The following is a 16,009-nucleotide window of genomic DNA, read 5'->3' as shown; positions in this document are numbered from 1 at the left end:
CCTGAGATTTGGGGGAGAGATCAGCGACAGACTGTTGTTGTTCCTCGTTGTTCGGCTAGGAAACCTAAACGATTAAACAGTAGATTAATTTAGATTGATTCGCAAGAATAAAATATATGCGAACCTGAAGATTGGTGATAGATTAGATCGGCTTCGGCTATTGCAAACAGGGAGCAGCATGGCTGCTATGGCTTGCTGCGCATCTGCTGGACAGGAGGCGGCTCGAGGTGCACAGGAGAGCGAGACGAAAAAAGAAGTGAAGCTCTAGGGTGTTATTTATAGGGGAGAGCTAGAGATAAATCTAGTTATCCATCTCCTATAAAAAGGAAATAGATAAAGTTTCAAAAGGATAGGAAATAGATTCCTAATTTATTGGGATTAGTTTTTATGTGAGAGAAGAGGTGGGGCTGCACGGGTGTGAGGGTGGGCTGGTGGTGGCGCACAAGGGGGAGAGGGAGAGATGTGCGATCCTAGGGACAGGGGGAGGATCGCACGTGGCAGGGAGGGAGTTCGGCTAGGTAGGGAAAAAAAGGAAAAGCGAAAAGGGAAAGGGAAAAAGGGAGAAACAAAAAGGGAAAAAGAAAGTAAAAAGGAAGGAGAGGAAAAAAAGAAATTGTCTCTAAATTTGCCGATTTTTAAAGTTTATTAGAGCAAATTTTATTGACTGCAATTCAAATTTAAATCTTGTTAATAAATTAAAATGCTTTTGGGACATTTTAGAACATCCGGAAAGCTTCTAATTAAATTAAATTAAATTATACACTACTTTTCTCCTCAACTTTAATTAACAAATTATTTTTAATGCATTATTTAATTATTTGTTAGCTAGGGTAAAACTCAGGGCGTGACACCGCGCCTCCGCCGTGGCCACTAACCACCGCCCCGCCCTAGTCGGCCACCTCCTCCTATAAAGCCCCGACCGCCTTGCATCACCGCACTCGTTTTCCGTCACCGCCGTACCTGAACTGGCCGCCGCCGATCAATCTCGCAAGCCACCACTGTTTTTGCTCGTTGTCGGCCATCACTCCACGTTCCGCCACCTCGCCGACTCGCTTCCGGTAAGCCACCGTCGTCTCCTCTCCCCTCTCTTTTCCTCTCCGTGCGCCACCGCCGCTGCCACGCGTGTGTGCGCCCCGATCGTCGCCATCGTCCCTCCGTCCGCCGCCACCTCTGCCTCGCCGTGGCTGACGCGCCACTGCCATCGCCGGTGTGCCGTTGTGTCCGCCACGCCATAGCCATCACCTCCCCAAGCCGGCTGCCGTCCTCCACTTGCGCCGCCCCTCCTAGCGCCGACGCGGGTCCTCGCACCACCGTCCACAGGTTCTCCACCGACCGCCGGCGGCTGCCGCCCGCCCGCCCGTTGTCTTCCCCCTCCTCTCTTCGGCCGCCATCCTTCCCCCTCCTCGCTGTTTTGGGTCGCTAATCAGCGGGGCCTACCCATCGGCCTCCCTCTCTCTCACCTCCCCATGAGACCCCATGTCAGCCGGCCGGCCGTCCCCTCCTCTCTCTCCTCCTCTCAAGCCCACTTGTCATCCTCCCCTCTCCCTCCTCTCTCACTTCTCGTGGTCCCCACCCGTCAGCCCCTGTCTCTCCTCACTGACTTCAGCGCCTCGCTTTATTGCATAATGATTGATTTAGGACTTTTAGTTTAGCTTAAAAACCCAGAAAACTTTTAAAATTCATAACTAATTCGTTCGGTCTCCGTTTAAGTCCATTCAATTTTCATTAAATTCATAAAATTGCCAAGAAACCACTAAAAATAATTTCTTGTGTTGTTTCAGTAGAGTTTGTGCTTTGTCGCTTAGATTCGGAGCCCGCCGATGCGTCGATTTACTTCGAAATCATCGCCAAAGTACCTCAGGGACTAGAACAAGGCAAGTGACATTCATCTTTGATCATATTGAACCTATTATTGCAAAATCTCTGCTTTATTTATTCAAACATGCATTGTTTCAATTAAAGTATTTATTGTATTTATTTTTCGGGTAACATATTATTGTGACGTTGTTTATCCACCTTTATTCATGCTATATCAGGGGCAAATTGAATATAGATTAGGCCTAGGTTAATGCTTAGCTGTGCTTAGAACAAGTAGCTCATGGGATCAAACATTAATCATTACTAGTTCTGAATAGCTGATAATGATGATTTAATACCCGGTATGGGTTAATGCCAACTAAAATATTGATAATGGTGGGTTGTGAGTTGTCACGCCCAGAAATTCCTCACACGAATTTCTGAACTTAATTGTGTATTAAAATCCCTTTCCAGGACCAGCCAAGGTATAAAAAAGACAATGTTGATTACATAACCATCGTTCTTATAAACAACTGAAAATAACACTTATTCTAACGAAAATGCAGCGGAAAGAAAGGTAGACTAGCTCCAGCGGGTACAGCTCCAGTCCACAGGCAAAGCTTCAACGGTAGACCAGGTCACTCCTGAGAGTCACCTCCATCGGACTCAACTTCTAGCTCTGGAGGGGGAAATTGAGCAAGGCTGAGTACAAACCACTGTACTCAACAACAAGTAGCACGGAAAAGAGGGTAATTAATGATGCATAAGGATCATCAAGGACAGGCTTAGGGTTAGTTGCAATAAAGAAGCACTTAAATAAATAACAGAGAATAAACCGAATAAATGTAATTAAATACATTAAAGGATAAGTAAATAACAGTTGTAAAATACCATAACATTGTCCAACGTTACACCACGTTGCAACAGGCCTAACCACTACTCAACGTTACACCACGTTGTAGTAGTCCCAGGTGAAAACCAGTTTACTCAGGTCATTAAAGGTTCACTAATCACAGTGAAGCTGGGAGTTCGCCCGTAAGTGTGGGCACGGTTATTCGAATAGGTTATACTCTGATCAGAGGTGTACTACTATACCCACAAGACATGACTCCACTACACTTGAACGTGCGCCGACATACCACCATGGTATACCGGAAAGGAGACCGTGATAGGACTCGTCACATAACCCTCCCTATTTAATCGCACCGCACTTTAGGTTTCACACCCTCCTTTACACCAAGTCGGGCAGTCCCCTCTTGTGCCTTGGTAGATCCGGAACCAAGTCGGGCAATCCTCTCTTGTGCCTTGGTAGATCCGAAAGCAGCAGAGGCTTTCGTTACACCACAATTGTCCGTCCATCCTCCATCACGCCTACCCTTGCCTTGGTACGTCAAATAGTTCGAAGCCATGCTTCAAATCCCACCTTACCCATTTCGGCATGTGGTTAGCACTTAATTACTTCCAGGGTTTCCTGTGAACCGGTCCTTAATCGCCATGGGCGCGACTCTCAAAACCATGCACCCACAGCCCACCATAAGCAATGTTTTAGTTGACATTGACTCGAACCGGGTAATGAATCATTATTACAGCTATTCAGAGCTAATCATGACTAAATGTGTTCTCATGAGCTACTTGTTGTAAGCACGGCTAAGCATTAACCTAGGCCTAACTCTAATCAAGTTACCCTTGGTCTAGCATGAATAAAGTTGGATAAACAACGGCATAATAATAAGGATTACCCGAGAAATAAATACAGTAAATACTTTAATGAAAACAATGCATATTTGAATAAATGAAGCGGGGAATTTGTAATAATGGGTTCAATATGATCAAAGATGAGTGCCACTTGCCTTGCTCTGGCCCCTGGGGTACTTCGGCGACGATCTCGAAGTAAACCGGCTCTTCGGTGGGGTCCGAATCTAAGCGACAAAGCACAAAAATAAATAAAACAGGCACAAACTCTACTGAAACAGTAAAATAAAGTATTTTTAATGGATTCTTGACAATTTTATGAAATTAATGAAATTTGAATGGACCTAAACGGAGACTAGATGAATTACTTATGAATTTTAGAAGTTTTTTGGGTTTTTTTTAACTAAACAGAAAAGTCCTAAATCAATTATTGTGCAATTAATGGGGCTGCTGACGTCAGCGAGGAGAGAGGGAGGCGCTGACAACTGGGGACCACTCGTCAGTGGGAGAAAGGGGATGAGGGGAGGATGACAGGCGGGCCCGGGGAGGAGAGAGAGGAAGGAAGGGGGTGGCGACCGACTGACGGGCTGGACCCTCCGGTCAGGAGGAGAGGGAGCGAGAGGGGAGAGGCGGCCGGCGACTGGCGGGTGGGACCCGCCCGTCAGCGGCCCCGAACAGAGGAGGAGGAGAGAGCTCGGCCGGGAGGGGAAGACGGCGCCGGCGGCGAGCGAGCGGCGACGGCGAGGACCAACGGCGCGAGGGCAACGACGGCGACTGGAGGGCAATGACGGCGACGGCGACGACCGGCGTAAGGCGACGGGCGGCGGCGCATGGTGTCGGGGTGATGGCGACGGCGCACGGGAGGTGTTGACGGGCGGCGGCAGCGGCGGCACGGCGACGGCGAGGCGAAGGCGATGGCACTGGGGTGGTGCGTCGGCGGCAGTGAACAGCCCGCGCGTGTGACGGCGACACGCACGTCGGCGGCGGCGACCGAAGAGGGAAAGGGGAAGGAGAGAGGAAGGGAGATGCTCACCGGTGAAGGCGAAGGCGAGGGGAAGCACGGCGAGGACGAGGCGATAGTGATGACATGATCCCGCGGCAACGACCGGCAGCGAGGCGCGTGATCGGCGGGCGGCGGAGACGGCGGCGTCCGAAGTGGCGGCCGGGGAGCGGGAAGAAGCGTGGGCACTAGGGATGCCCACCGGCGGCAATGGGGCGGCAGCAAGTCGGCGATGCAACGGAACACTCGGTGACGACCGATGGCGAGGGCGGCGAGGCACGGACGGCGAGATCGATCGGCGGGGAAGGCGGTGGCGCTCGGGTGCGGGTGGGGGAAAATCGGCGGCGGCACGTAGAGGAGCGAGATTTATAGTGGGACGGCTCCGGCTAGGGCGGGGACGGCCGTTGGAGGAGATCGGTTCGGTCACGGGCGAAGGACGCGGGGGTGGTTACGGCGGTTGCGGGGGCGGCGGCGCGACGGAGTCGGACTCGGCCGGCGCGGGAAGGCGACGCAGACTTCGGCGGCGCGGCGCGGGCAAGCTGGGCCAAGCGGTGGCCCAGGAGGAAGGGAGGAGGCGCGCGCGGGAGAGGCCGGCTCGGCTGGGCCGGCCTGGAGGGAGAGGTGGGCCGACTCGGCTGGGCTGGCCCGGGAAGGAAGAGGGGAAAAAGAAAAAAGGAAAAAGAAAAAGAGAGAGGAGGAAAATTAGACTTTAGCCCAATTTGAGAAGGGAGGGAAAAAGAAAGGAAAAAGAAGGGAAAAAGGGAAAACCCCACTTTTGCCGAATTTTAAATTAATTTGCTTGGCCAAATTTTATACTTCTTCAATTTGAGTTTAAATCCAGTTAATCGATTTGCGAACCTCGATTTAATTAAATTAATTTCTTTTGGAGGGATTTTTCCTGAGTTAATTAAGCCAATTATTATTTACGAATTTCTTTTACGAATTTAGGCTTGGGACAAATCTCCGGGTGTGACATGAGTGCATGGTTTTAAGAGTCGCACCCATGACAATTAAGGACCGGTTTGCTGGAAACCCTGAAAGTTATTTTAATGCTAACCACAAGCTAGAATAGGCAACGGTGGGATTTGAAGTATTATTTCGAACTATTCGACTTACCCAGGCTAGGGCGAGCGTGATGGAGTATGGATGGCAATCGTGGTATAACGATGGCCTCTGTTGCTTCCAGATTTTCCTAGACACAAGACGGGGCTGCCCACCTTGGTTTAAAGCGGGAGCGAATCTTGCAGTGTGGTGCGATTGAATAGGTCAAGGTCCGGACCGTCCTGCCACTGGATTGTCCGGCTAGCGGGCCGGACCGTCCGGTCCCTGTTGCTTAGAAAAAAACAGCGGCAAGCCTCCACTCAACTTAGACTCAACCCTAAACACTCTTAGATGCATGCTAAGCTTCTGGTGACCCCTCTTAATAGTACAGGGTTCCTACGACTCAAAACGAAAAATAAAAACTTCTTCGAACGCCGTAGAATCGTCGCTTCTTATCACACATGCTTCAAATTTGATCGCGTATTCCTTCAATCGAATTTATCCCTTATCTTCTCTGCAATCACAACTCATTAACGCACACATGCTTGGCTAGTATTGTCACTATTCATCTAAAACTTCGTTTAGGGCTAGATGCACTTTCAAGGGCCAGGGCCAGTGGCCGGCTTGGTTGGATCGGCCGAAAGGCCAATTCAGCTAGGGTTTTGGGCTAGCTCGGCTATGAAAGGGAGGAGTTAGCTAGCCATGACATATTACATCCAAACAAAACTCAAACAAAACATCCATATTACATCCACCATATATATTTTATTAATATTTTTTGTTATTGGTCTCTTCTCATGTTGTTATTGGTCTCTTCTCTTGATATTGGATGTTGTTATTGGCCACTACATACTCTCATGTTGTTATTGGTCTCTTCTCTTGATATTGGATGTTGAGATATGGAGCGAGGAGAGAGATTCTAAATATAAAGTTCTAAATCAAATTTTTTTCCACATGCTTTATTTTTAGGGGAGATGATGGGATAGAGTATACGCTTGAAATGCTCTTAGCCCTTAATTTTGGTTTTTGGCTTTTTTTTTTTGTTCCAACATAAGTTTCCACATGAGGAAACACCGGGTCATGCTTCCTGCGATTCCTGTTCTTTTTCTGCAAACAATCGCTAAATTCATCAACTTATCCACCAGCACAGAGTGTTCCGTTAGTAAATTAGTGCTCAGTAGTAATACCCAAAAGCTGTGTAGTCCGATGGTTAAGCTGCCACGGACCCTGGTTAATTTTTTTTTCATTTTTGCACTCGTGGGTTAATTCTTTAAAATTGAATATCTACGTCAAATAAGAAAAATTAGAGGGAGTTACAAGCCCTGGTTAATTTCTTTAAAATTGAATATATATGTCAAATAAGAAATGAGGGAGACTACACTACGGCATCCTGTCGGGATACTTAAAAATAAAACGGGGTATCGTCTGCCAAGCCCGTGTCCACCCGCATCCACGTCGGCCGATGCCTGCGTCCGCCCGCGTCCGTGAGCGCCCACCATCGTCCATCGTCGCCGCGCGTCGCCACCTCCACCATCGTCTGCCTTCCTCCGTCGACGTCGCGCTCTCGCCGCAGCGTGTCGCACGCCTCCACCGCCTTCACGCTCAGATACGCCTCACGTACCAATGCATGCTAGTACCAGATGATACCACTGGTGTGATACCGGTTGGTATCATCCGATATCATAGCGTCACGCGACAAAAGGGAAACTCAAAAAGATGCAGGTATCACATGGTACCAGGTAGTACCAAGCGGTACCATATGGTTCTAAGTGGTATCATATGATATCAGTATGTATCAATAGGTATCAATAAGTATCGATAGGTATCACTTGATTTTCATATGGAAACCTGGATGGTACCGATTAGTATCATGTGTCAGATGATACCAAAAGATCCTAGAAGGTATCAAAAATATCAATCCACTAGGTTCTAAGTGGTATCACATGATATCAGAAGGTATCAGACATGTATCACATGATATCAAAATGTATCAACATATATCAGATTTAGCAGTTTTGTCACAGGCCTCCTCGCCCCACACACAACAAAAAAAACCACTGCTACAGCCAAAAAAGAAGTGGTATCACTTCTTCTCCATCTACGTCCACCACTGCGACGGCGGCCACACGGACTACTCGACGACGCCGCTGCCTTAGACCGGCGCTGGGCGATCGTGGTGGCAGCGTGGGCTCGACCAGGACGTGCTCGTGACGTTCCTGACCATAGCGTACGCCGACGTGAAGGCGCACAAGTCCGTCAAGGGCGCGCTCGAGTGCGCCGTCTGTATCAGCGAGTTCGATGACGACGAGACGTTGCGCCTATTGATATATGCTGCGTGGAGGATACGTGAGCATTAACTGTCTCGTTCGTACGACATACCGTACGCTAGACTTTCTAATAAGAAAAATCAAGGGGAGTCATGCCCCGGTTAATTTCTTTTTTTTCTCTTTTTTGCGCTCGTGGGGTTAATTGTTCTTTCCTTCTCTCTTTTGATCAGCTCGTGGGCCCTCGTTAATTTCCTTTTTTCTTTTATTTTTGTGCTCGTGGGGTTAATTGATGACTCTCTAAAATTGAATATCTACATGAAATAAGAAAAATCAAAGGGAGTAGTACTACGATAACTTGATTGAAAATGACATAACATGTTTTAATACACCTTTGTCTTACTTTGTTATCGAAAGACCATTTACTTACTTTATCTAATTTATTTTCAATGTTGAGCACAACTTATTCTCAATTACTAGCTTTCTGATGCAGCGTACGTTTTCCAAATTAATTATATGTGGACAATAATTTACTATTACTGACTCAACGAGTAATTTATTTTTAAAGCATATTTTCGTTTACTCAACTAATTTTACCAAGTGCAACACACGGGGACTTTTTCTAGTATAATTAATAGAGGGCTGCTACCCCATGGGATCCTGTTTTGAAAACAGGATGATACCGACGAGGTATCAAACACGATACCTTGTCAGGTACCAGATTCGATACTGGAAACAAGATGATTCCGACGAGGTATTAAACACGATACCTCATTGATATTAGATTTGATACTAGAAACGAGATGATTCTGACGAGGTACCAAACACAATACCTCATCGGTACCAGATCTGATACTGAAATGGGGTGAATGGGGTGATTCTGATAAGGTACCAAACATGACACATCTCGGTATCAGATCTGATACCGCACCAGTACCAGGTGAAACCAGAGTGGTAACAACTGATACTCAGCTAGTCACACCCCAAAAAGTTGCTGAATCGTCGTCGTCGTTGCCGCCGCCGTTGTCGTTGCTGCCGCCATCATCGTAGTCGTCACCGACTCCGTAGCCGCCATCACTACTACAGAACCTAGCAAATTTGACGGGTCATCCGTGACGGAACCTAGCAGCCCGTCACACCTGCACTCATCTGTGACGGGCCAAAATAAAGCCCGTTGTTGATGACTCTATTCGGTTTGGCCCGTCACCGATGACATATTATCTGTATCGGGCTAAAATTTACGTCCGACACGACTTATCCGTGAAGGGCCAAAATCAACGTCCGTCACCGATAACACTTATCCGTGAAGAGCCAAAATAACGGCCCGTCACGGATGAGTCATTCTTGACGGGCCATAGTTATGGCCCGTCAAAGATGAAATGAGTGCCCATCATGGAAGGGCCAAAATTAGTGCCCGTCACGGATGAGTCATCCATGACGGGCCATAATTATGGCTCGTCAAAAATGAGATGAAAAACTTCCCGTGAAAATTTTCCCTCCTCACCACTTCAAAATTTTTATCTTTCCTCCTCCTCTCTCTGTCTTCCCCTGATAGTTTTTCCTTCTCCTCACTCTTTCTCTTCCTCTCTCACTCTTTCTCTCCTCTCCCTCTCTTTCTCTTCCCTCTCGGCACCGAGCTCGAGTGGGCGGCGTGCGCGTGGCGGCCGGCACGTCACCCCATCGCTCGGGCTACCCCCTCCGCGGTGGCGCCGACCCCAACGATGGGTGGCAACGACAACGAGTGGGCGACGACGACGACACGGGTGGTGGCGGCGGCGTTGACCCCGACGACAACGACGAGTGGGCGGCGACGCGAGCCTCGTCCTGCCTGGATCCGTAGGTGGGAGTGAGCGGTGGGAGCAGGTGCGGCGCAGCGGATCGAGCACGGCAACAATGACCTTGGCGACGACGACGGTGGCGGGCGATGTAGTTTTAGCACACTACTAATTTACTTGGTTGTAGTTTTTATTTTAGTGTTAAAATTAAAATAATGTATGGATGGATATATGTGTGTGTGTATATATATATATATATTGCTTCATTCATTTTTTGAGGGCATCGCTACCAACATCGTGAGGCCAGAAAATAAATTAAATTATTTTTTTGTGTGTATTTCACTATCGGTGAAGGGCCGTAATAAGTGTCCATCCCGGATGAGTCATCCGTGATGGGCCATAATTTTAGCCCGTCAAAGATGAGTCATCCGTGACAGGCTATGAGCATCTCGGTGACGGACTTTACTTTTGGCCCGTTAAAGATGATGCCCATCGGTGACGGATTTTGGCCCGTCAATGATAGGATTTTCTTATCAGTGACCACTCATCACTGACCAGATAATTATCCGTGATAAATATGGGTTGAGATCCGTCACAGATAACTGGTTCTATAGCAGTGCATGCCGCGACAGGGCAGCTCCAAGTAGAGCGCAGAGCCAACGAAGCCTTGGCAGCCCGTGTTCGGTGCGTTGTCGTCATCGTGCGGAAGCGTGTGTTCGATGGGCTCCGGCACCACGTGAGAGAGTTGGGCTTGATTGGCCGTGCGGAAGCGTGCGTTCGGGGCGGAGAGAACGAGGGCATGTCGTCATCATCGGTGCATATGCATACGAGGAACAACACCAGGAGAAATGCAGCGATACATGGATTGTATGGCATGTGTGTATCGGTTCGTCCATTTCACGCGTCCGAGGAACGGTATACCGTGCTTTAGTTTTTCCCTAATTAAAAATGCCTTCGTTCTCATGGACATTTTGCTACTAATACTAAAAACTGTGGTAACTCATCAGGCATGGTATATGTTAAAAACCAATAGCATTACAATTACACTCACAAATAAAAATAGCATAGAACTTGAAAACCATGCTTTCAATTATACTCACGCTCTCACAAAAAATTACACTAACCCCATTACATTATATCAGTTCTAGATCAGAACAGCTCGCATCAGTAACACGCACACTCCCAGGCACTACCTGGTAAGAACTGATCAACTGTAGCTTGTAAATTGTAATCAGTGAAAGTCAAGTGAAGCAAAGCAAACCATGTCAAGCTGACGCAGTCAGCTGGCAGCTGACAGGAGCGAGCTTCTGAACATCCGACTCGATCGCTGCCCAGTGGCTGAATCCTCGATCGCCAGACCCTGTGCTCCTATGCAGAAGTATTGGTTCATCAGCCTGCTGTTCAGAGAGCCGTGCTTCCTGGGCGCACGCCTGATCACCACGCTGGGATCAGGAGATGCCTCGCCGTTCTTGTCCGGATGGACGGCCTCAATCCTGTCAACCAAGGACGAGGACGACCGGGAGCACGAGGCGGAGGGCGATTCGGGCTGCACGACGCCGTCTGCGAGGCCGTCTGCGAAGAAGCTCTTCTTCATCGATGGACTCGGCGAGCCGATCCTGGCTGCGAAGGCCCGCTTGTTGTTGAACAGGGAGCTCATCCTGGAGTACCTCTGCCTCAGCGTTGTCGGGGTCTCCGCGTGGCTCCAGCTCTTGGCTGAATCGACGGAGAAAGCGGCGTCGTCGTCGTCGTCGGCGTCCAGTTCCTTTGGGGCACCGGATGGCTTCTTCTCCTTGCGGAGGAGGGGCCATCTGAGTAGGATCTTGAGATGTGTCGCGGCGCTTTGCATAGAATTCAGCTTCTTGCGACCGGGTTCCGGAAATTCTGGCTCACTCTGTCCAACACTGGAGAACGAGTTGGTTCTTTCGCTGATATCCGACGCGTCGACACCTGAATGGAGGAAGATCTCAGCATCTGGGATCTTGAAGGATGTTCCCGGGCTGCCTACGATGCAGTGCATCTTCAGTTGAGAAGCAATTGCTGATCTGGTCTCATGGTCCATTGAATTTGAGATGCCACCAGCCAGAACCAGCTGCTTGATAAGTATTTCCGATGATGCTGTTGGGGGCTGTTTCCTGAGTAAATCCAGGGGAGTCATTCCATCGTCATCACGGACATTGAGGTCGATTGCCGGTGCGGTCATCAAGAGCTCAACAAGGCTGGAGTGTAGATTGCCAATCACAGCCAGGTGAAGAACCGTCCTACCATCGTCGTTTTGCATATTGATAATGCTGCTTAAATCCATGATCGCTCCACTGACCAACTGCTTCATAAGCTCCATCTGACGATCAAGCCTTCGGAAGCCTGGGGTCCGAAAACCTGTCAGTGCCATATGAAGGAACGTGTCGCCAACTTCATTTGTAGCTGATACAAGTGATGGGGCTGCAGCAATGAGGGCCTTGACCACTGGCAAATGACCTCGAAAGGCTGCTAGATGCAATGCCGTGTTCCCTTGCTCATCTACGGAGCTGGCTATATCGAAAGAAGCAACAAGATCCTTCACAACCTGTAGCATTATATAAAAACATGCAAATACTTCAGTATACATCCACTGAATAACAAATGATGAATGTAATCAAGAAACCTGATGGTAGAGCAACAGAGCAGATGGGGGAAAGACACTTGTCAAGATATCCAGATAACCAGACTATTCACTGATGAAAACAGTATCAGTTAAATTTTTCCACACATTTGCACGTCGCTAAACACTTATGTTGACAAGCATAGATGGATGGATGTATTAGAAAATTCTTGTTTAGGTCAACGGTTTACAGCTAAACCTCAGTTGCTGAGTCTCAACAAACATTCGTAACAGCTAAGCGCATTTCATTTCAGTAGGTTGAGAATATCTGTCAATGCCATCTAGTGTCCATTTCTATTAATTTAACTCGAACATGCCATATGACTGATCCCTAAGAAAACATAACATGTGTTAAACCAAAGGCAATCTGGCTAGCGTGCTCACAAGATCAACTTCAGGGACAGTCAAATCAAAGGCAATAATGTAGACATCTATCATTCCAGGGTTCCCAAATTAGCACTTAAATATGATCAAGTACAAATTACCTTAAGAAATCACAAAGATTCATGGATTAGAGCTGAACAAAATTATGCCAGATTGCCAGCTACGAAGTTAAAGAAACCAACTAATTCTGTTATCTAAAAAAACTAACTAATCCTTGTATGGAATTACCCTGTCATGAACAATTTCATAGCTAAAATTTTTCAGAGGCAGGAAGTAGCATCACCTCAAGTTGCCCCCTGGCGGCCGCGGCGTGCAAGATCGTCGATCCCTGCGCGTCCCGGAACACCGAGGCGTCGGAGCAGCCCTGCAGGAGCTCCCTGAGGACCTCCAGGTTGCCACCCCTCGCCGCGGCGTGCATTGCGCGGTTCATCATCTCACGCCGGAACATGAAGCCCCCAGCAATGGCGGCGCTGCCGCCGCCGTCTGCGGCTTCTTGCCCGTCGCCGGTCGAGCACTCCGGCGGGGAGAGCACCGAGTTGAGCAGCAGCCGGAACACGTCGGAGCTCGCGCTCCTGGCTGCGGCGTAGAGGATGTCGGTGACGCCGTACTCCCCCTCGCCGAACACCAGCAGCGGCTGCCTACCAAGGAGCTCCCGCACGAAGGCGGCGTCCCCGGCCGCGGCCGCCGTGTAGAGCAGCCACCCGCCGTAGCCCGCCCGGATGAGCCGGTTGGGGCGGCCGCCGGCAGCGGCGCCCGCGCCACGGGGGTCGCAGTCGTGGAGAAGCCGGCGGGCGACGGCGGCGCGGTTCCTGGCCGCGTCGGCGAAGCGCATGTCGTCGTCCCAGACGGACTCGAGGCGGCGGATGCGGCGGAGGGAGGTGAGCTTGATGAGGAGGTTGGCGTCGAGGCGGATGAGCTCCCGGACGACGTCGTAGTGGCCGCTCGCCGCCGCCCAGTCGATGGGCGTGGCGTACCACCACTGGTCGCCGGTGCTCTCCCACCGGAGCGGGCAGTGGGATTCCTCCGCCATGGCCGCCCCCACCTGCTACTCCTATCTCCCAACGACGAAGAAAAATTGCCCTGCTTGAAAAAAAAAACAGAAGGAAATCCCAAGAACTTGAGCTAACTCATCTCCACGATGAACAGACTAAAATTCAGGAAACAAAAGCTGCAATTTTGACCAGAAATCTCAGCTCAAAACCTCCAATTAATGAATCGCTATTACTCCATGTGGTGTGGGGGCAATTGAAGGCAAAGGAGGCTACTAAACGGAGTAATTAAACTACTGGTGTTATCAAGAACTGCCCCATCTTGGGATGTCAGCAATTAAAATTCATCCACCATCCTCTCAACTACTTATCCGGCTCAGAGATCGAGGCCTCAAAAAGGTAAAATGGGTAATAAAAACCAAGAGGAGCGAACCAAGAAACAGTTACAAGTTGGTCCCAGCAAAAAGAACTCATCACGAGAGGAAGCATCAAGAAACAGTCACAAGTTAGGCTATTACTGCAATATGCAAAGAAAGTGATTGTGCGAATGGAAGAACCTGCAATCCTAGTCCTACAACCATGGTTAACTCAGAAATCCAAATCGAAAATACCACCTCAAGAGGATATTAACACGAGAGAGGCTCCATCTCTGGGAGCACCGGTCACTGGATTGACATGGGAGCACAGGGAGAGGCCTGCATGCTTGTCCTGAGGAGGGGCCAACTCCTCCAAAGGGAAGAACCCCACAGGGAAAAAAAAAAGAAAAGGAGAAAGAAGGGCTAGACAAGACAAGCAATGGCCATGTGAACTCGAGACCACTTCAAGGCAGTGGCCATCAAGCTCAAGCTACCTCAACCGGCAAAGATCATGGCAGTAAATAAATTACGGCATGGCCCAGCAAGGACCAGGTCATTTGCTCGTCTCATCCCATCCCATCCCATCCCCTCCGGAGAAATTTATGGCAAACAACCAAGAATGCAGCCACAAGTTTCGCAATGGAGCAATGATTTATGTGCAAGAAATCGTCAGCCAAAAAACCAAGAAACCAGGCACATATTTGGGATCACCAGTACTGTTTCCTAGTTGCTGTTGCCTTAAGCAATCCTACTAACCAGAAACAATGAACAAAAACTAGGCCATTTGTCTAATCTTCTACTCACAAATATACAAAATAGTATTGGCCCAGGTGCAAACCTCTTTTTTTCTTCTTCTTTGGCAGCAAATAATAATAGCCCGGCTAGCTGTATGAACTGTCAGCCCGTGTAAGCTTTGTGAATGGCGTTGTGGTTCACATGCAGAGAAGTGGAAGCGTGTGCAGAAGAGGATAGCAGAAAGCGAATCTGAGGTAGGCAAAAGGAAGAATAGGAGTGCATCTGTGCAGGATAATGGATTTTTTTTGGACCTACTTTTTGGACGCAGAGTTCGTCCCGGCTTTGTCATCGGTCGGAAAGTTTTGGTGATAACTTCAAAGGTAGAAAAGAACATCTTGGATATTTCTTTTCGGTGTCCTTGTCACGTTCTAGTGTTGGAAGAAGACAATTCCTTTGTTTAAGTATGATTCCCATTCAATCTCTTTCCAGGAGATAAAAAGAACTCTCGAGTGGTATCGGTAATATAGCATTTAAATAGAAAATTATGAGATAAAGAGCATGGAGTATTATGTCGGGAGATGATGAGAATACCAAAGATGAACCAATTCAATTGAAGCAGTAAGCTTGTATAAAATCCCAAGTAAATAGCTCGGACTGGTTGATCTATGGGATGTGATTGGTTAGCTTTTTGATGAAAAAAAGTCAAACGTCATAAAATAAAAGTTATATATATTTATTCTTAACAATCTAAAAGCTAAGATTGAAAAATAAATTTCAGTAAAAATACTCTAAAATCAACTCTAATTGAAAAATAAATTTCAGTAAAAATACTCTAAAATCAACTCTAAAGTAAAAAATTTAAACAGAAGTGAAAACATGGAGTGCTAGTAAATACAATTTTCCTCTTCTTACATAGTGAGCTGGGAGTATTGTGTTTTACATTCATACTGCTACTCTAAATATTTTTATACATATTATAAAGAGGGAGGTTTTGTTGTTTGTAATATTACAAAGGAGTGTCGATGACGACTGCTTATAACCAGATTTATCATTAAACCAATGGTTAATTTCACCGTTCTCGATCAAGTATTTCTGAGTATCAAAATTTACACTTATAATTTAGGGAAAATTGCAAAGATGCCATTATAATTTTGCGAAATCGTAGATATGCCATCCTGGCCCACTTGTCATTGACTCACGTGGACCCTACATGTCATTGAGATACCAGTGGCATATTTCTAACTTTGCAAAATTATAATGGCACGGTTACAAATTTCCCTATAATTTAACATCTCGAGATACAAAATAACTATAGATAGCAATATTTTTCTCAAAGAT

At 47.8% G+C, this 16,009-nt stretch overlaps 1 protein-coding gene across 4 annotated transcripts; it reads right to left on the bottom strand.

Annotated features, from left to right (window-relative positions):
* Positions 1-10,560: 10,560 nt before the first annotated feature.
* Positions 10,561-14,858, bottom strand: LOC102710208 (E3 ubiquitin-protein ligase MIB1-like). 4 transcript variants are annotated; one of them, XM_040524108.1, is made up of 3 exons: positions 14,775-14,858; positions 12,875-13,671; positions 10,561-12,132 (listed from the first exon to the last, which is right to left on the bottom strand). In XM_040524108.1, the coding sequence occupies exons 2-3, from the start codon at positions 13,619-13,621 to the stop codon at positions 10,849-10,851; spliced, it is 2,031 nt and encodes a 676-aa protein (XP_040380042.1). In that variant the 5' UTR covers positions 13,622-13,671; positions 14,775-14,858; the 3' UTR covers positions 10,561-10,848. The 4 variants fall into 4 exon arrangements, with proteins under 4 accessions (XP_040380042.1, XP_040380044.1, XP_040380043.1 ...); XM_040524110.1 differs by lacking the exon at positions 14,775-14,858 and adding an exon at positions 14,195-14,492; XM_040524109.1 differs by lacking the exon at positions 14,775-14,858 and adding an exon at positions 13,773-14,183.
* Positions 14,859-16,009: the final 1,151 nt, after the last annotated feature.

This window comes from Oryza brachyantha, chromosome 5 (genome assembly GCF_000231095.2).
Source record: "Oryza brachyantha chromosome 5, ObraRS2, whole genome shotgun sequence".
In the NCBI taxonomy this organism is placed as follows: Eukaryota; Viridiplantae; Streptophyta; class Magnoliopsida; order Poales; family Poaceae; genus Oryza; species Oryza brachyantha.
This window is presented reverse-complemented; position numbering and strand designations above follow the sequence as displayed.